The following is a 20,375-nucleotide window of genomic DNA, read 5'->3' as shown; positions in this document are numbered from 1 at the left end:
TCTGGTGAGTAACTGGAGCCATGAGAAAAGTCTCTGGTAGAGAGTGGCCTGGTCCTTGCCCTGAGCACCGACATGGAAATGGGCTTTTCTACACCCAACATCCAAAAAGAACTGTTACTGCAAGCTCCTCAGCAGGAGGCAGAAGCTAAATTTCAGGCTCTGGGCAGAGTTGCCTATGATGGTGTTCCTCAAGGTCAAACAAGGCAGCTGTAGCAGCTGTTTGCAGGAAGCAAACAGCAGCCTTTTAATAATAATAAATCTGAGCTTACCCAGTGGGAAAGAGCTGTGTCAATAATCTCCATTTTTTGACCACCTCTAGGAAATCAGCTAGAAAGGGATCTAGTTATCTATAATTATATCAGTTATATCACCCAACCAGCCTGCATTTCCCCACCTTAAGGAGATGTCTGTGCCCAACATTTCTCATCATGTTCCAAAGAGGAAGCCTGAGCCACCCAAACCCGCTGCAGTCCCAGGGTCCTCTCCGTACCCACAGGCACCAGGTCCTTATGGCACATTGGCATATAGTGGGGTGCTGACCTGTAATGGGGGTCCCTCCCCATCCCAGCTGCACACCCACGGGATGCTGGAAAAAGCAGGCAGCAGGGCAGGACCTTGCTCTTCAGGGATGGCTCAGGTTTAAACTGATGGTAAAACTTCCCCAGGGCCACCCCTGCAGTCACTGAAAGCCTCCAGGGTCACCTGCCCAGCTGAGGCAAGTGGCTGGTCTCGGCATCAGCCACTCGCCTCAGCTGGCCCTGACGTGCAGAACAAATCACGCAGTGGCAAAGTGGTGTAAAGAGATTATATTCTCAGTCCCATATATTTTTAACACCCCATGTATTTTGGGAGGGTAAATGATTCTTTAATACTCAGTTGGGTTAGTTATTAGTCCCTTCCTTGTTTACCAGCTCTGAAAGGATTTTTTCCTCATCATGCTCCAGTAGTAGCTGACACAAAAAAATTCAGGTACCATCTCTGGACAAAACTATGAAATACTAGAAATAAAGAAGATACCAAAAGCTGCAGGATACATGATTTGTGTCCTCTAACCTCTCCCACAACAGTGTACCGAGGTGAATTCAGGATTTTCCTTCCTTGTAGCACTCTCTGCCCATGCAGAACAGACCACACTTTGAGCCTAGCTCAAATTTAGGCTAGAATAAGGAAAAGATCAAATCCCTAGAAAAAGCTGAACAAGCTGATAGCTTTTATTAGCAATGTAATAGTTTAATATCACCAACAAGCAACTGAGCACCTCCTGTGTTCACCCAGTACACCCTGATGGGACCTTGCCTACCCCACCACCATGGGACATTATGTCTCTGGGCGTTGACTTACAGTATGTCTAATTCTTTCAACAGGTGCATTAGCTGTGTGATTCACTGATTCATTTATTTATTTTTTTAAAGTGAAGCACTTACAATGAGTTCAATGATCCCTTCAACATTACATCCCTCCAGGGGATGCCCTGATCTATGCCCTGGGCCTATCAGCAGTGATAGCCCTTGCTAATGAGATCATTGGCTGATGCTGTGATGGCAGGGATTGTTTATGTGGCAGCCACAGGTGAGTGCAGAGCCCAGGGGAAGCACCTGTGGCATGCACCAGGGCAGCAGTGCCATTTATAGGGAGGGCTTTTCCCAGGCTCAGCCCTGCAAGCTCCATGCATTCATGTTTAAAGTGCCATTTCTTTAAGGTTTTTTTGAATTTTAAAAGAAAAGAGAGGAGGAGCATGCCTGTGCTGCTGCACACCAGCCCACCTGGGCTTATCCACTCCAGCAACAGACCAAGAGCTGGGAAATGTAACTGCTTTTAATTAACCTGGTCTTACCCAGTGCCTCCCTATTCTTGCTGGGATTTGCACTTCCACTTTGGACCTTGTCTGTTCCGAGCAGTTCATTCTCTTTGGACTCACCTGTCAGTAACCAGCTGTATCTGCAAACTCCAGCTAAGGTGCTGTGAGGCTTTTCCAACTTTCCTTTGTACTGCATCAGTTCTCATCCCTCCACATGGAATTTCCTCAGCCTCTCCACCCACCAAAGGCATCCCAAAGCATGGCGAGGAACAAGGAAACAGAAGGGCATGTACAGCCGTGAGAAGTTAATTTTTTCCTGCACAAGTCCCCCCAGAATTTCAGGTCTCACCCCAGAGCATTGCAGCACTCGAACGAAAGCACTGCAACACTCCCAGGTTCGTGTTTGCTGAGCAGGTTTCTATCCTCTCCCCCTATATGTCCCAAGCACAAGCAATGCGTTGCGTTTGGGTCCCCTTTCCACGCCCCTAGCAGAGCATCCCCAGGCCCAGCAGCGCCGGGGAGCACAGGCTCTGCCAGAGCCACCAGTGAATCCCCGTGTCACTAGATGGCGGCAATGCCTTGCATCCACGGAGGAGATCCACCAACGCAGCCTCGGCGGAGGCTTGACCTGCTTGCACCCAGCCTTTCCCACCCTCGCACAGCTCCCTCCATCCACGCACACCCAGCCATCCCGCAGGGATTTGAGGCACCAGCCAGGAAACACCTCCAAAAAGCCCCATTTTTGAGCTGAGGTAGAGGAGTCGGGGTGATGTCCTGCAGCAGGAGGCCAGGCTACAAAGGTGGGTGACCTGAGCAAACGCAAGGTGGGAAGGAGGTTCTTCATGTTCACCCCATCTTCTCCCTGAGATCTGACCTGGGGTTTTATCACCCTCCTGGTCTCTGGAGCCTATCCCCAGGAGAGAACTCAGAAAGGGGCACATGGAAAGACCCCAACTCACAACCAGGACCAGAATGTTAAAATTTAATAAAATTTTATTTTAAAAATCACATAAACCTGAACAGCACAAAAATCTCCCCATATCACCCAGTCCTGTCTCTGCCTGTTTGCTGCCTGGTGTCTGAAAACCGTACAGAAGCAAAAGCTTTCAGACCTATCAGTGACCCAAGCAAGGCCAGGCATGTCCATTAAGTGGGTGATAAGGATGTTTGGGGTTTTGCAATGCCACTTACTACCCTGTGCAGAGTACGTCCCAGTGGGAAGCGTATTTATGTTGTCTGAGAAAAAATATATAAGCTTGTTGCTGGGGGTTGTTGAAGAAGTTATGTACCCCCTGCCCTCTCAGGCACAGAAGTATGAACTTCCACAGAGAAAACAGGGAGATTCCAGGCAAAAACTATAAGGTTTTGCCAGAAATCAAACTATTTCAGTTCTGCCCTTCTCAAAGGCAGACCCACGCATTGGCGATTTTCAGACATCCACGGGAAGACGGGGGCTAGGGAAGTCTGCAGAGTGTCTACGGCTGCACAGGCAAACATGCACCCAGAATCATTTGTCTGAGCCTCATGTCAAGGAAATATAAGGCAGAAATGTACAACTGTAAATGATTTAAAGTGCATGAAGCTGCTCCCTTGTTACAGCAAATGTGGCTCCCCCCCTCTAAATCTGATATAAATTGTCATTATCCCAGGTGACATGAGGTAGGACTTCCACGTGGGACAACACCTCTTCTCACCTACAAATGTACACACACACATTTTTCGACCTCTACCTCTGGTGATTTTGCAGGGCAAGGAGCTGCCAGCACATTCGCCCTTTCCCCATGGCTGGGTGCAACGCTTTTTACTTACCGTGAGGTGTTTCACAACAAGCTCAGGGACATCCGTATTGTGATTTGGGTCTTGCAGACCAAAGTGCAGGACCTACTTGTAAAGACAGAGCAGAAAGGGAGTGTGAGGATGAGATTGTGCAATGCTGGTTCCCACAGTGGGACGCTGAAGATGCTATTACCTTGAGAAGGTTGTGCAATCCTGTCCTACTATGCCAAAAGATTGTATTAAACCTCAGGGCCAAATTTTACCTCAAAAGCTGCAATCCCATAGGATATGGGCTCTGTGGTCACCCACCAGGGACTTGGCAAGGAAGATGCTATGGAGGCTGAGCAGTTACAGCACATTTTTTTTACCAGGTTCTCCAGGTGACTTTGAGAAAGCCTGTCCGTCTCTGTGCATCATAGAATCATAGAATTGTTTAGGTTGGAAAAGATCATCAAGTCCAACTGTTAACCTAGCACTGCCAAGTCTACCACTAAACCATGTCCCTAAGCTCCGTATCTATACATCTTCTAGAGACCTCCAGGGATGGTGACTCAACCACTTCCCTGGGCAGCCTATTCCAGTGCTTGCCAAGTGCTTGTTACTTGGGAGAAGACCAACACCCACCTCGCTACAACCTCCTTTCAGGTAGTTGCAGAGAGAGATAAGGTTCCCCTCAGCCTTCTCTTCTCCAGGCTAAACCCCCCCAGCTCCCTCAGCTGTTCCTCAGAAGAATTGTCCTCCAGACCCTTCACCAGCTTCATTGCCCTTCTCTGGACACTCTCCAGCATCTCAATGTCCTTCTTGTACTGAGGGGCCCAAAACTGAACACCGTACTCGAGGTGCGGCCTCACCAGTGCCGAGCACAGGGGCACGATCACTTCCCTCCTACTGCTGGCCACACTATTCCTGACACAAGCCCGGGTGCTGTTGGCCTCCTTGGCCACCTGGGCACTGCTGGCTCATGCTCAGCTGGATGTTGACCAATGCTCCCAGGTCTTTTTCTGCCAGGCAGCTTCCCAGCCACTCCTCCCCAAGCCTTTAGCAATGCCTGGGGTTGTTGTGACCCAAGTGCAGGACCTGGCACTTGGCCTTATTAAACCTGATACAATTGGCCTCTGCCCACCCAGCCTGTCCACATCCCTCTGCAGAGCCTTCCTACCCTCGAGCAGATCAACACTCCCGCCCAACTTGGTGTCATCTGCAAACTTACTGAGGGTGCACTCGATCCCCTCATCCAGATCATTAAGTTATTAAACAAGACTAGCCCCAACACTGAGCCCTGGGGAACCCTGCTTGTGACCAGCCGCCAACTGGATTTAACTCTTTAACTCCATTCACCATAACTCTCTGGGCTCAGCGATCCAGCCAGTTTTTAACCCAGTGAAGAGTACACCCATCCAAGCCATAAGCAGCCAGTTTCTCCAGGAGAGTGCTGGGGGAAACCGTGTTAAAGGCTTTACTAAAGTCTAGGTAGATAACATCCACAGCCTTTCTCTCATCCACTAAGCGGATCCACCTTGTCATAGAAGATCAGGTTAGTCAAGCAGGACCTGACTTTCATAAACCCATGCCGACTAGGTCTGATCACCTGGTTGTCCTGTACATTCCACGTGATAGCACTCAGGATGTCCTGCTCCATAACCTTCCCTGGCACCCAGGTCAGACTGACAGGCCTGTAGCTCCCCAGATCCTCCTTCAAGCCCTCTTGGAGATGGGCATCACATTTGCTAAGTTCCAGTCAACTGGGACCTCCCTATTAGCCAGGGCTGCTGATAAAGGATTGACAGTGGCTTGGTGAGCACTTCTGACAGTTCCCTCAGGACCCTTGGATGGATCCCATCTGGCCCCATACACTTGTGTGTGTCTAAGTGGTGTAGCAGATCACTAACCACTTCCCCTTGGATTCTGGGGTGTTCATTCTGCTCCCCGTCCCTGTCTTCCAGCTCAGGGGGCTGGGTACCCAGAGAACAACTGGTCTTACTATTAAAGACTGAGGCAAAGGAGGCATTGAGTACCTCAGCCTTTTCCTCATCCATGATCACTATGTTTCCCTCCACATCCAATATAGGATGGAGATTCTCCTTAGCCCTCCCTTTGTTGTTAATGTATTTATAGAAACATTTTTAATTGTCTTTTATGGCAGTAGGCAGATTAAGGTCTAGTTGGACTTTGGCCCTTCTCATTTTCTCCTTGCATGACCTCACAAGATCCTTGTCCTCCTGAGCTGCCTGCCCCTGCTTCCAGAGGTCATAAACTCTCCTTTTTTTCCCTGAGTTCCAGTCAAAGTTCTCTGTTCAGCCAGGCTGGTCTTCCCCCCTGCCAGCTCATCTTTTGGCACATGTGGATGGCCTGCTCTTGCACATTTAAGATTTCCTTCTTGAAGAATGCCCAGCCTTCCTGGACTCCTTTGCCCTTCAGGGCTGCCTCCCAAGGGGCTCTGTCAACCAGGCTCCTGAACAAGCCAAAGTCTGCCCTCCGGAAGTCCAAGGCAGCAGTTCTGATGACCCCCTCCTCACTTCAAGAATCAAAAACTATCATTTCATGCTCACTAGGCCCAAGACAGCCTCCAACCATCACATCATCCACCAGAGCTTCTCTGTTTGTGAGCAACATATTCGGCAGGACACCTTCCCTAGTTGGTTCACACCAGCTGTGTGAAGAAGTTATCTTCCACACACTTCAGGAAACCCCTAGGCTGGTTCCTCTCTGCTGTGTTGTATTTCTAGCAGACATCTGGTAAGTTGAAGTCTCCCACGAGAACAAGGGCAACCGATTGTGAGACTTCTCCCAGCTGCTTATAGAATATTACATCTGCCACTTCATCTGGTTGGGTGGTCTATAACAGACTCCCACCATGATATGTGCCTTGTTGGCCTTCCTCCCGATTCTTACCCATAAACACTTGACCCTTTCATCACCATCAACCTCTAGACAATCGAAACACTCCCTAACATACAGAGCTACCCCACCACCTCTCCTTTCTTGCCTATCCCTTCTGAAGGGTTTAGTGCCATCCATTGCAGCAGTCCAGCTGTGCAAGTCATCCCACCATGTTTCCCCTATGGCAACTATATCATAGCTTTCCTGCTGCACAATGGCTTCCAGCTGCTCCTGTTTGCTGCCCATGCTGCATGCATTCGTGTAGATGCACTTCAGTTGGGCTATTGGTCCCACCACCTTTTTTTTGGGGGGGGGAAACCCTAATTCCTACATGACCATTCTCAGGTGCTTCCATGGTTTCTAACACACTCATAACCCTTGTATCTTTGCTGCTACACAGATCTCCATCCTCTACCTCCACTGAGACAGCAGACTGAAGACCTCGCTAGCACACCGTCCCTCAAACATTGGCATGCCACTCCCAGGATTATCTCTAGCAAGCCTGGTTTTATCCCTTTCCTTCTTCAAATCTAGTTTAAAGCTCATGTACAAAATGGGGATACCTGTGCTCAGGGAGGTGCTTTGACTCTAGCAAACATGCCAGCAGCACCTAGTGGGACATGCATGGTGGCAGTCCTTTGTCCACAGCTCTGGCACCATAGTCATTTCCCGTGGAGTGTCTCCCTGGCCGTGAACCTGGTGAAAACTCAAACGCTCTCAGACCCCATGCAACCTCTCACTCTGCCCTTCTCACTGCAGTGTCATGCCTCAGCACTAAGCCTCTGGTTGGTACATTGCTCCTGTGTTATTGCTTTCCCTGACCAAGGAGCACCATCTGCTAGGGAAGGTCTTGGGGGCTTTTGTTTGGACTTACCTGTTTTAAATATAAACTGTAGTTGTATATTTGGCTGAGAGAGAGACAGGAACACTGGCCTTTGGCTCAGCGCATCTGCACATTCACTCTGGAGTGGTGAAGATACCAGAGTAATGATCATCCCAGAGGTTGAGGCTCTGCTAGATATCATGGGTGTGGGAATCCAAGTCAATTGCTTTGACAGAGCTATTACATTTATGAAAAGTTATTTCAGGGAATGGGACATTCATACAGTGCATGTGTGTGGTAAGATGGGTTGCTTATCAGGACTTACACACAAACAGTAGGGCATGGAGACGCACAGACTCCTTCTCATGCCTGTATGGACCTGAATAGCTTTGACTAATTAGCTGAAACCCATTAAGTGAGCTGCTGTACTTGATAAATCGGGATTGAGGAGAGCATGGGCCAGCTAGAGAGGAGAGCACAGGCCCAGAGTGACAGCCAGGTGTCCCTCCAGAATGGATTTCATCTGACCACCTGTAGGCACTTGGAGGCTACTGCTCTTTGCACCCCAACATGCAAGTCTCCACTTGGTCAAATGAAGGTTTACTTATAAAGGTTTGTCCCCTGTGTCTCAGGGGCTCATCCTGTGCCTGGATCAGATGGAGACATCTGCACTGCAGGTGTGTGGTCAGGTGAGATGAAGCACATTTGCATTGCTTAAATGTTCACTGGCTCTGCTTTGGGGGACTCTTCCAGACCTTCCTCACTCAAGAACTTAACTGCTAAAGGCTCCATTTCTTTCCCATTTTCTTTCCCTGCCCTGGCACAAACTAGCTCCATAGCAACAAGCACCGTTTTCAGCCCTTGTCCCCTGACTCCATAAGCTGGGTGGTGGGATGGAGGACAGCCTCATCCACCAAAAGCCAAGTTGCAAGGGCAATATATGCCCTCCAAGGGTGTGAGCAAGGGTCCACATGCCCTGAGAGAGGCAACAGCACTACGCCACAGATATCTGTGGCAAGAGAGTGGGAGGTGAGTGGCACAGCCAACAGCTTTATTTCTGCTATAAGGCAAGACCCCAATAGCAAAGGCCAGCTATTCTGTAAGCTCTGCTCCCCAGGTGATCATTGGCAAGCAAACTAAGGCAGTGATAGGTCTCACACTATCAGGGAAACCGCTGCCTTGCCCTTGGAGAAGCAATACTAAGCCTTTTCTCCCTTTGGGACCTTTGTAATAAGATGACAAGGGCTGAGGGCTGCCCTTTGCTGAATTTCTGCATTAATGGAGAGCTTTATCAAGCAGCAGCACTTTGTACAAGCTGCCGCTTTCAACAGTCTTATCAAGGCTCTGATACTGGCATATCTAATCTAAACCAATATGAGCTGGTGCTTGCATGTCTACCGCTTGGAAGTTACAGCCTGCAGGCAGCCAGTCTCCAGAAGACCACCACGGCTGTTTCAAAAAGAGGAAAAGCAGGGAAAGGTGCCATATTTCATCTCAGTGCTGTCCTGGTAATACAGCACAATGAAAAATTCATAGAAATCAAGAGGAAAAGAGAGTTTGCAGCAGCATCATCTTTTCCCACCCTATTCAACCTTTTGAAGCAATGCAGCCATATGGCCTGCTGAAGAAACCCTTGTTCCTCAAGGATAAGGGTCAAGCTGGGGAAGGGTCTGGAGAGCAAGTGTGCTGGGGAGCGGCTGAGGGAGCTGGGGGGGTTTAGCCTGGAGAAGAGGGGGCTGAGGGGAGACCTTATCGCTCTCTGCAACTGCCTGAAAGGAGGGTGTGGTGAGGTGGGTGTTGGTCTCTTCTCCCAAGTAACAAGCAATAGGATGAGAAGAAATGGCCTCAAGCTGCATCAGGGGAGTTTTAGGTTGGATATTAGGAAACATTTCTTTACTGCAAGAGTGGTCAGGCATTGGAACAGGCTGCCCAGGGAAGTGGTTGTGTCACCATCCCTGGAGGTATTTAAGAGATGTGTAGATGTGGCACTTAAGGGCATGGTTTAGGAGACATGGTAGTGCTGGGCTGATGGTTAGACTTGATGATCCTACAGCTCTTTTCCAATCTTGATGAGTCTATTCTATTCTATTATAAATAATCAGACCAAATATGTGAAAACCGGGCAGCAGACCAAGTTCCCAGGTTCAAGCACAGCAGAAACAGGGGTGCCCCGAGCAATTATATGGGTTGAGACAGAGGGAAGCCCATCTGGAGATGTGTGATTGACAAGCTTGTGACCAAGGTCTTCAAAAAATGACTAGGTGTTTTGGGGTGACCAACCAGACCTGCACTGGAGAAATCCATGACTGAATCAGCAAAAGCCCTGGGTTGTAGCCTTTCACATTTTGGCTAAGAAAATCCTAGTGTAGAACCTAGTCCCAGCTTCCCAAAGCACTGAGGTGAAACCAGAGGCTTCACAAAGTCTGGGCAGTCACTGGTAGGATAGATAAGAAGAGTGAGAGAAGAGGCAGAGGTGCATAAAGACATTCCCAGACCTCCACAAAGGCTACCAGGTACCCCATCCTGGGCTACAGCAAAGTGCCTCTCCCAACACAGGGCTCTGGCTGTGAAGTCCTTTTCAGAGTTCAGAGCTTAAACCAAAGTTTTGGTTCAAACTGGAGGAGGCAGAGAGATTTTTGCTGCAAGATCCCTAAGACTCAAAATCCTATTCTCCACCAAAACATCCAAATCATCAAGAAGCAGTGAATGTAGGAGGGTAGTTTCCCTTGAGGGAAAGTGTTTAGGTCATGAGAGCCAGGACCAGGAATCACATGGAAGGGTTGAGGGAAGGTGATAACAAACTGCAACTGTTCCATGGGCAGCTACAGAGATGATGGGACCAAACTCTTCTTGATTATGGCAGGTGTTATAACATGAGGCACCAGCCACAACTTGCCCTTTGGGAGGTTTGGGTTGAGCACTTCTTCGAGAGGTGGGTGGTGGAGACCCAGGATGGGTACCCAGAGAGGCGGAGGGGCTGGGTTTTGAGATATGGCCAAAGCCACAGCTGATCTGATCTGGTGTTGGTGATGTTCTTGCTTTGAGCAGGAGGTTGAACCGGAGACCTTCAGAGGTCTCCCAACCTCCCAAGCAGCTTTTCTCTGATTCGTCACCTTGGGACACAGAGAATTTGGATATCTCCATGGCTAGGAGGAAGATGACAAGTTTTGTGTGTCCATATCTTTGATTCAGGTGCAAAAAGCAACACTTGTGTCCTTTTTTCTGACAAGCTTCTAAGATCCTACACTTTATTTTCAAAGCAACTTAAACACGGAAGTCCCTGCTGGCTTCCCACAAGAAGCAGCCTCCTCAATAATTTTTGGAAATGATCCGTGCCTTTTCTCTTTCTACAAACCAGGTCCAGGCTTTAGGGTATGGATTTAGTTTTAATCAAATGGTCAGCTGACTCGGCCTTGTGCTAATGCAAATCGTGTATTATCTTGGCCCTGGAAAGTTAAAGTGATGTCATGTTTTAAAAGATCCTGTATTCTGGTGGGGAGATGTACAAGTATTCTGAACTTTGCTATTGAGATTAAGTTTATCTCACCTGCTGTTTGCTCTGTAGGCCTGGCTAGATAATAATTACCCTGGCCAAATTTCATTCAGTACGGATTTCTTCTTTTTTTTATAAGAACAACTTCTGCATTTCTTTACTAGGGGAAGTGAAAGAACACAAGTCCAGCAGAATACTTGCAGACAAAACAAAGGGGTTTTATTTTTGATCATTGATCAGAAATCAGTTGGTTGCATTTCCAAACCTGCCAGCAGTGATAGTTTACATTTATCCAATGCACTGAAGTTGGGAGCATAGATGTATTATATCTATGCACAGTAAGTGAGGAGAGGAGAGGCTATCTGCAGAAAACAACTTGTGTCCCAAGTGGGGTGAATTCTGTCATAAGTTGCCCATTTCTGCCAACTACCAAGAGAGTCCTGAAGAATTATATTCTCCTTTTAACATTTGGTGCATGACATCTAAACCTTAGAAGCCTGGCCTGCCCAGGAGTTCTCACCCAATTTCTGGTGGTTTTCTAAATGGTTCAGCTGCACAGACCAGGCATGATAACCATTTAAAAGTTTGTGGGACAAAATCTGGTAGGCTTTTCCCAATCTTACAGATAAATACTAAAAATATATTACTGTTAGTAGTTTTAGGTTGTTGTTCAGGTCCTGTTTTCAGATTGTCATTTTTTCTCCACTGAGGTGGTCAGAAAAAGAAACAGAATCACAAAGAATCACAGAATGGCAGGGGCTGGAAGGGGCCTTTGGAGCTCACCCCGTCCCACCCCCTGCTTGAGCAGGCACCCCCAGAGCAGGGGCACAGGGCCACGTCCAGGCGGGGGGTGAATGTCCCCAGGGAAGGGACCCCACAGCCTCTCTGGGCAGCCTGTGCCCCTGCTCTGGCACCCGCACAGCAAAGGGGTTTGTCCTCATGTTCAGGTGGAACTTCCCGTGTTCCAGCTTGTGCCTGTGGCCCCTTGGCCTGGCGTTGGGCACCACTGGAAAGAGTCCGGCCCCATCCTCCTGACACCCACCTATTAGATATTTATAAGCATTGATGAGATCCCCTTCAGCCTTCTCTTCTCCAGGCTGAACAAACCCAAGTCTCTCAGCCTTTCCTCATAAGGCTCAGGTCTCATTAGCCCAGTGGTTTGATCTCCTTTCAAGCTGGTATGGAGACTGGGGTCCTGGGAAGTCTGCAGTGGCTGAGATGGGGGAGTCAGGGATAATACCAGGCGCTCCTTCAGGCACCTAAAATTGGATTCATAGAATCATAGAATCATAGAATCACAGAATGTCCTGAGTTGGAAGGGACCCACAAAGATCATCAAGTCCAACTCCTGTCCCTGCACAGGACACACCAAATTCACACCATGGCTCTGAGGGCGTTGTCCAAGTGTTTCTTGAATAGCATCAGGCTTGGTGTCGTGATGCCTCCCTGGGGACCCTGTTCCAGTGCTCCATCACCCTCTGGGGGAAGAACCTTTTCCCAACACCCAACCTAACCCTCCCCTGGCACATCTCCCTGCCATTCCCTTGGGTAATTCCTTCCATCTTCACTAATATGAAGCATTTACAAATGCCCTAGTCATGTAGGCTTCTTCTGAAGAGCCTAGAGGGGCGCAGGCAGCCCTGGGACACTAGTTATGTTGTGTATCTCCTATTTCTCTCCTTTAGCTCATCTAGACATCAGCTCAGAGGTAGTCATTGCACTGCAAGCAGCTGAAGTTACCTGAGAAAGTTCTCCCCCTACTGACTTAGAAGCCACCCCTTCTCCCTAGCCTACACATGGAAATGGGTGAGAACTGGGCATCTGCCCCAGCAGTGGGATGTGCACAGACATGGCCGAATGCAGGCCACTGAAAAATGAATGGAAACCACAACTCCAGGCTGCGCCAGTTGATGACAGAGGGGGAAAAATGAGCCACGCAGAGCTGGAGCTTTCCCATGGTGATCAATCACCCCATGGTGCATTGGGAGCACCAGGCTCCAAAATGATTCAGGCAAAAAACATTTAGGTGTTTTTTCAAGTCTGAATCTCTCTCCCCATCATACAAAGAGAGGGGACCCAAACTGCCTGGACAAGTGGCCAGAAGTCCAGGCCATGGATGTGTGGGAGGCACACATATGCTTCCAGGTGGTCCATGGCTCAAAGATACTACCTGGTGGGATGCCGGGAGCTGCCAGCTCCAGCTGCTGCCATGACCTGGCTAGAGAGGTCAATCACCCTGTCCCCATGAAGAAGATACTGAAATGGGACATGTGGCAGCACAGGCCTGTGTGACCCCAGGGTATTCACCCAGGGTAGAGATAAAAATGAAATGCAGTTCCTAAGGTGATGTCAGTCCTGTTAGGAAGCCCAGGATAAAAGGGAAAAAAGCTGAAAAGCACTCTGAACAAAGTGCTGAATCAACTCCCCCTGAATCTGCCCACTGAGCACTCCCTGAATCTGCCCAGCCCCTGCCATGATGCAGAGGGGGGATCTCCCCCATGGACACCCCCAGCCAACTTTGCCCACTGAAGAGCAAAGGTTTTCTCTCTCTTGCCTTGTCAGGCAGACACTGCCTGTACTAATTAACCAGAAACTGAGGCTGAATCTGGCCCCGGCAGCGTCACTGTGCACCGGCGCGGCACACAAGCGGAGGCGGGTGGCAGCTCCAGGCTGAGCCTGCAGGAGCAGGACGGGTGGCTGCAGAGGGCTCTGGCAGCATCTCACAGATAGAAGGAGACAAATCTTTTTATCACACTTATCTGTGATTTTACTTTAAAAACAGACCAAAGATGCTATGAGAAGGCAGAATGGAAGAATTGCAAAGAGGAGAAGGCATATGAGTGAAAAGGGGGAAAGTCCCTGAGCTGGTGACTTTGGGAGGGAGGAAGAATTCACTGAGGCAGAGGTTGAGAAGAAAGCAAGAAGCTGAGCCTGGGAGTCCAGACCCAGAGGATAAATGCTCAGACACCGTGCAGCAACCGGGAACGCTCAGCCACGGGGACCACACTGGGAGAGGACCCCAGTCCCGAGTCTTGCTTTGGAGGAAGGAATTGGGCTCAGCTTGGAGGCTGCTGCTGGCCCTGCTTCTGATGTGCCATTTGGGAGAAACGCAGCTCCAAGGGCCAGGATGCTCCTTCAGTACATGAGTGACTGTGGCTCCTCTGGGGAAAGGAGAGGAAAAGGGTTTTTAGCCGTGGCTTCTGGCAATAGCATTGGTTGATCACTAATGGCACTGGTCCGTCTATCCACATGAAACCCCTTTCTGGAGGCAAGGCCATAGCAATGGAGTCTGAGTTAAACTGCATTCTCCAGGACAGGCCAGTTCAAACCCAGGATTTGATTTTGAGTTGTGTTTTTTCCTTAGGGAACAATGATGATTTTGTGACTACTGCTACATCTGGGTTATACCAAAACCCACCATAACAGAGGACCACAAGACATCTGAAGGTGTGAGCAAGTTAGTACCTGCCAGCGTGCAGCCACTACCCTTCATGCCAGTGCTAAAGACCCAGTGTGCACATATCAGAGAGGAGAAACACCAGCTCCAGGGCACACCATAGTCTTTTAGTCACTCTTCCAGATGTGTACTTCCAGACTGCAAGTTGATTAGATGACTTGGCTCGTTCCTCTGATCATTAATCTCTCTGCACAATTATATTTCTATAATTTGTTTATGGATGCCACGTTGCTACCTCCATAAAACAGGTTTATGGGATTTTCCCTGCCCCCACTTTGTAAATTGCGGTCTGTAAAATGTAGATCAATTTATCGCTGACCATTGCCCAGTTTTATGTTAATGTTTGAACATGGCCATAAAAAAATTACATCATCTTACCTCCAACCAACTTTTAGGGCAGAAGGACCTATAAAACCAAGCTCTGCTTACCAGCAAGGCACCTTCTCTTGTGTTGGGAGCACAGACAGCCTTTCCATCATGAGCTTCACCGGAAAGTACGAACTCCAGTCCCAGGAAAATTTTGAGCCTTTTATGAAAGCCATTGGTAAGTGCCTGCATGTGCCATCTGCTGCTTTGCCTCTGCGGATCCCACTGATATTCGGGAGTCCAACTGTGCTGATGTGATGATGATGTAGACTGAAAATATTTCTCAGATTTCCTATTTCTGTCTGTCATCTTGCTATTGTTGGGTTTTTGTAAATTCATTGTGCATGGAGGTGTGAACTCAGAATAGAAAGCATCTCTCTGGCTGGTGACTGGAGGTCAAGAGGTGCTGGGTGAAATTTTATGGCTTTTAGGAAAATGGTCCCAGCAGTCTCTGGAGCCATGGGCCAGCACAGCAGTGCTGCACACATGTGCTAAGCCAGCAGGACCTGCTTAGGGCAACTGCAGGTCTGCCCCATCAGGCTGTGGAATGTGAGAGTAAGCAGGACATTGCTCAGCCCACTGTGCTGCTGCTTGGTGATGCTGCAAAGCCTCAGATCCCACTATTCATCAGAAAAATAGTCAGGTTGTTTAAATGCTTAATAATGAATGTGGCTAGCTAGATTTCCAGCAGTGACAGTGCCAAGGAATGTGCTCCTGCAGGAATTCAGGAGGCTTTGACTACTTCTGCACAGTTATGTGCCAAAGAGGGCTCTATCTTTCAGATAAGCTTCAGGCTTTGGGAGAAGACTTTAGTGAGCTGGTTTGGAGGGAGTCTGAAAACACTTGGTTCCCTCCTTCTGCCTCAATTTATTCCATTTTCTCTGCTTGCCTCTCAGCGAAGGAAGGAAAACAGGGATTCTTTTTCCCTTCTGATGCTTGGTTAGAAAGGTAGTTCTGCTCCAAGCCAAGCTGGTGAGACAAGGGAGAAGTCGACTTCCCACACAAACCCAGGATGACAGTATTTGTAATTCTTCCTCCCCAGCAGACTCAGGGTTGTGTGGCCCTTGGGGAACCATCACCCTTGCAAGGCTTTTACACACTAGAACAGAAATTCTCCCAGTTGTGGGTCCCCAAATCCCACTGTGTTCATTCGGCAGCAGCAATCTGCCCACAGTTGGCTCCAAGGTCCACCTAACATCTCTTGTTCCTGGGCAGGGCTTCCCGATGAGCAGATCCAGAAGGGCAAGGACCTCAAGAGCATCTCGGAAATTGTGCAGGATGGGAATAAGTTCAAGGTTACTGTGACCACTGGCTCCAAAGTGCTGCACAATGAGTTCACCATTGGGGAAGAGTGCGAGATGGAGTTGCTGACAGGAGAGAAAGTCAAGGTGAGTGATCAGCTCCTCCTCTGCCAGTGCTGCAGGGGCTCAGGGACATTAAGTTTCCTTTCCAGCCATTCCACCTGCACTTGGGCCAAAGGGAACGACAAGACCACGGGTGTTAAAGCTGACACAGGACAAAGACCTGAGTAATTCCCAGCCTGGTTCTGCTTCTCACAGTTTGCATGCATGATTCAATATAGTGGGAAGGGGCTAATTGTTCAAACCAAGTCTGCAGGTGTGACTTCTGCTGCCCTGCTCCCTGTAGGTCCTCAGCAAGGCTGAGGGACACATTTCTGAAATGACAGTCTATTTCTGAGCCACCTTCTTAAGAAACTCAGAGCCCAAGACTCTGAAGTCCCCCACCTCCCCTTTCCACTTTTACAAAACACTGTACAAGCTCCCCAGCCAGCACTTCTGCAGATGAAGCCTTGCATTTCTAAAGCTATTTTAATAGCTAGTTTGGAAAACACTGGAAGCCAGTGTTTTAATAGCCCGGTTGGAAAAGGTGGATAGAGATGCTTTGCTAAATCCTTCTGACAGCAAAAGCTCTGAAAGATTTGAGGTGGAAAAGGGTTGACTTTCTGTCATGTTGCAACACAAAACGTACCCCCACCTTCATTTTGTTGACTTAAAGGTAGTTCAGGAAAGTCAGCCAATGAATCATAAAACAATAAATATCTCCTTTTAAGTCCCAGTGCCTGTTAGCTTCCTTGATAGCCTTTCCCACTGCTTCTGTTGACACTGGGTGAGATGATTTGTCAAGGTGAGGATTTATCACCCTTGAAATTGGGTCAGCTCCCATTCCTGGACATTAGTTTCCAATGGTTCATAAAATGTCAAGACAGGGCCACCGGCAAATACTGCCTCTCACCTCTACCTTGGGAGAAGGTGATATTGCAGGGACTTTTGAAAGCAGGAGGAGTGATCAGCAAAAATGCCCCTGTGCATCGGGCTCTGATAGACGTACCGCCTGTATCATGATTTCCAGCATTGCTGAAGTCGCTTGCACATAAACTAGGGGGAAATGGCTATTAGAAGAGTTTTGCCCTCCATAAATCAGCAACTCAAGCACAGACGAAGATGTCTTACAGCTGGACAGACAGATGAACAGAAATGGTTTTTGCTGGGTTATTTATCTGAGTAATTTCAATGCCCAGTGATAGCTTCCCTGGCTGTTGGTGCTGTCTGTAGCCTTTCTAGACGTGCAGCTCCTTCGGGGGTCAGAGACAGAAGATATGCCCATCCCCCTGAGAGCTTTGCAGCCATGACTGTGTTTCTGAAAGCTCCTTAAACTGTTTCCCACCTTGACTGAGACTACCCCCAGCCCCACGCTGTTGCCTAGCTCCCCATCACCCCAACCCAACAGAGATTGCTGCTGCAATGTGCAATAGGTGGGTGGTGGAGAAGAAACAACATGGCACGACCTGGCTCAGTTCAGGTGACTCTGCAGTCCTCTCCTTGGAGGCACGCAGGTCCTCTTGGTCTTGGTGCTGCATGAAGAGCTGCCCCAAGGAGCATCAGGGCTGCACAAAGGCACCAGCATTGGCAGGGTGAAAAGCCTTCCTTCTTCTCCCCCAAAACTCATGTTGCTGTGATGCCAAGGATTGATGCTCTGGCATCCAACAGTGCAGAAGCCATGAGTGATTCTCTAATTGGAGAGGAGAGAGGTAGGTATGGCAGCAAAATTGCACCCCTGTAGAGCCCAAAGTAAGCACCCCTGTAGAGCCCAAAGTAAGCATCCATACCCTTGCTGTGTTGTAGTCACCACCAGCACAACCCTCTCTCCTCCTCCTCCCAGGAAAGCTCCGAGGGAGCATCTTGCTCCAAAGAGCTTGCTGACGGGAGAGTGGCAACTCAGTACAGAAGGGAAAGGACAAAATGCAGGGGTTGATATGGTCTGCAGTGATAACATGAATGCCTCTGTCTCCTCCCCTCTCTACCAGGCTATTGTTCAGATGGAGGGTAACAACAGACTGGTTGCAAACCTGAAAGGGCTGAAATCCGTCACCGAACTCAGCGGAGACACCATCATCAGTGTAAGTGTAGAAGAATGGGGCAATGGCTGGAGTAACAGTGCAATACAGTGCCTTCAGGGTTCTGGCCCTACAAAGCCTACAGAGATGCTGGTGACCTTAGAGAGGTGCTGGAGACAAGCACATGCTCGCCCTCAGGCTCTGTAGCCAAAGTTGGTCAGTTGGCCAGGCACTGAAGGCAATTTTTTGTTATACTTTGACCCAAAAAGTGTTCTTTGAGACCCCAATAGGTATTTCTGATCAAAGTTTCATGCAATGAGGGCATGTTCTCACCCACCCACATTTGTGGCTGGGCCTGGCGCTTTCAAAAAAGAGAGGTGCAGCAGAGTGATCCCAGCTGAGTGACGCCAAATTATCCCTACCTGCTTTGGGGTATTCATGAAGAAATACAAAGTTTTAATAATTCATTTTATAGGAGAGAGACTGGGGAACAGTCCTGTTTTGAACTGCAAGACCAGATCCTTTCCAAGTAGAGTTTAGAGCCAAGCATGATGTAAAGCTAACACTTTCCATTTCTCTTTCAGACACTGACCATGGGAGACCTCACCTACAAGAGAATCAGCAAGAGAATCTAGACACCCTGCATACACCAATCATTTTACTGTGTAAAATGTGTCCATTAAAGTAAAATTTCTATTAAAGGCCTCCTCATTATTATCATCAACCCCTTCACTGTTGCTAGAAAGGGATGAAAGCCTCCAAAACACGCAAGCCCTGGTAGAAAGTGGGCAACAGGACAAGCCAAGGCTGTGCTGATGCTGGTGAATGGAGCTGGGCTAGGGCGCAGGCTCGGAGCCATTGAGTGACTCCTGAGATGTGCTCCATGCTAATGAGCACCCTCCCAGCCCCTTCCTGGGGACGGGTGTCAGCATCCTGCTGGGGATGTCCTGGTGGGTTGTGCACTCATGGCTGCCCTGGCTGGGTGGATGGAGGAGCAAGGAAAGGGCTCTGTTCCCTTTCCTTACAAACATGGCCAAAGGGACCACAAGGTGACTGGCAGGGCCAAAGGTTTAGGTGGGCTCAGAAAGATGTCAGTCATCCTGCCTGGAAAGTTGCCTTGGGGGAGCAACAGGTGCAGGGGCAATTTGGGTGTCCCAATGGCTATCCCCATCCTCACACCTCTGCAAAAGAATCCAGCACTACAGGCTCTGGCCACTCCATCCCCATCTCTTCCCCATCCCTTCCCACAAGCAAAAGGGCCCTGGACAGCCTGCAGGTGTTCAGTGTGTGTTTTGCCCCAAACTGCACCTGATAAATTGGGTTGAACTGGAATTGAACTCTCCTTCCAGGGCAAAATACAGGTTTTCTCTCCTGGCAGGAGATAGGCATTGGTTGTTCACATAGCAGACACAGCAGCTGCACCACAGTCATCGCCCATGTTTTCGCTGGTGCTGCAGGCTGGATGGAGATGTAGTTTTTGGACACACACAGGGGGAAGAAACTTCCTTCTTAGCTGCCTTTTCCAAGTCCTGTGCTTGGACGATGACTGGGAATCATCACTGGGAAATGGGTGTATTGTTAGTGTGATATACCTAGCTGGGATGATATTCTCACAACTCATCAAAGCTGATCAGGATGTTAGGAAAACACCACCAGTGCCTCCTCACCTCCTCCTGCAGCCCCAATACATGCCACTAAAGGATAAATTTGTCCTCACTCGCATCCCTCCCATGACTTCTGTCTCCTGAGTGAAGGTTTTTGTGTTACAGGTTGACATTGATCCTCGTGCTAGGAACTGAACCAACATGGATTGTCACACTAGGCATCAGATGGACACCTCATGGACAAACAGAAAGGCCTAGCTTAACAGCTCCTAAAGAGCAGGTGTTGGTTTCAGTGAACTCATCTTAGATGTGGAGAAACATAAGCAAAATCACTGAGAAATGTCAAAGATGTTTTGTTTTCTTGTTATTCTGCTGAGGAGCAGGTAGGGGATTCTTGAACAAACCGGCCCTTTCCATCTCTCGGCTGCCACTGAAGGGATGGAGCAAACCAGCTGGATTTTGAGACAGGTGGGCAAACAGCAAAGACTTTTTTTCATTTAGAAATCCAACCATTGCCTTTAGATTTTTCATTGGCTCTATTGGCTTCCCACTGGCAGCTGATCCATTGACTATTCCTTTTTTTGCTCAATGCAAAATTGATTAAGCACCAACATTAGCTGAAAGGCAGGTGCTGAAAGGCATCAGAGCCCCAGCTCACCCTGAAGGTGAGCAAAGGTGGATCCCCCTCCCTGGAAACTCCTTGTTCAGTTAGAGCAAGCCACAAAGCCAATGCACCAGACTAGTGCAACTGGCTTCTGGCACAGAATCATCTCATATCCACCTGCTGCCATCACTGCAGACATTTTCTGATTTTTAACTAAGT

The 20,375-nt window shown here is 48.8% G+C and overlaps 1 protein-coding gene across 3 annotated transcripts; it reads left to right on the top strand.

Moving 5' to 3' along the window:
* Positions 1-13,369: 13,369 nt before the first annotated feature.
* Positions 13,370-18,649, top strand: FABP1 (fatty acid binding protein 1). Of its 3 annotated transcripts, none has more exons than XM_075092174.1 (5): positions 13,370-14,217; positions 14,628-14,771; positions 15,809-15,981; positions 17,919-18,011; positions 18,533-18,649. In XM_075092174.1, exons 2-5 carry the CDS (start codon positions 14,705-14,707, stop codon positions 18,581-18,583), a joined length of 384 nt encoding a protein of 127 aa, XP_074948275.1. In that variant the 5' UTR covers positions 13,370-14,217; positions 14,628-14,704; the 3' UTR covers positions 18,584-18,649. The 3 variants fall into 3 exon arrangements, with proteins under 3 accessions (XP_074948275.1, XP_074948274.1, XP_074948273.1); XM_075092173.1 differs by having other exon boundaries at positions 14,623-14,771; XM_075092172.1 differs by having other exon boundaries at positions 13,370-14,771.
* Positions 18,650-20,375: the final 1,726 nt, after the last annotated feature.

Source organism: Phalacrocorax aristotelis, chromosome 4, assembly GCF_949628215.1.
Source record: "Phalacrocorax aristotelis chromosome 4, bGulAri2.1, whole genome shotgun sequence".
Lineage (NCBI taxonomy): Eukaryota > Metazoa > Chordata > Aves > Suliformes > Phalacrocoracidae > Phalacrocorax > Phalacrocorax aristotelis.
The sequence above is the reverse complement of the archived record's forward strand: the minus strand, read 5'-3'. Positions and strand labels throughout refer to the sequence as shown.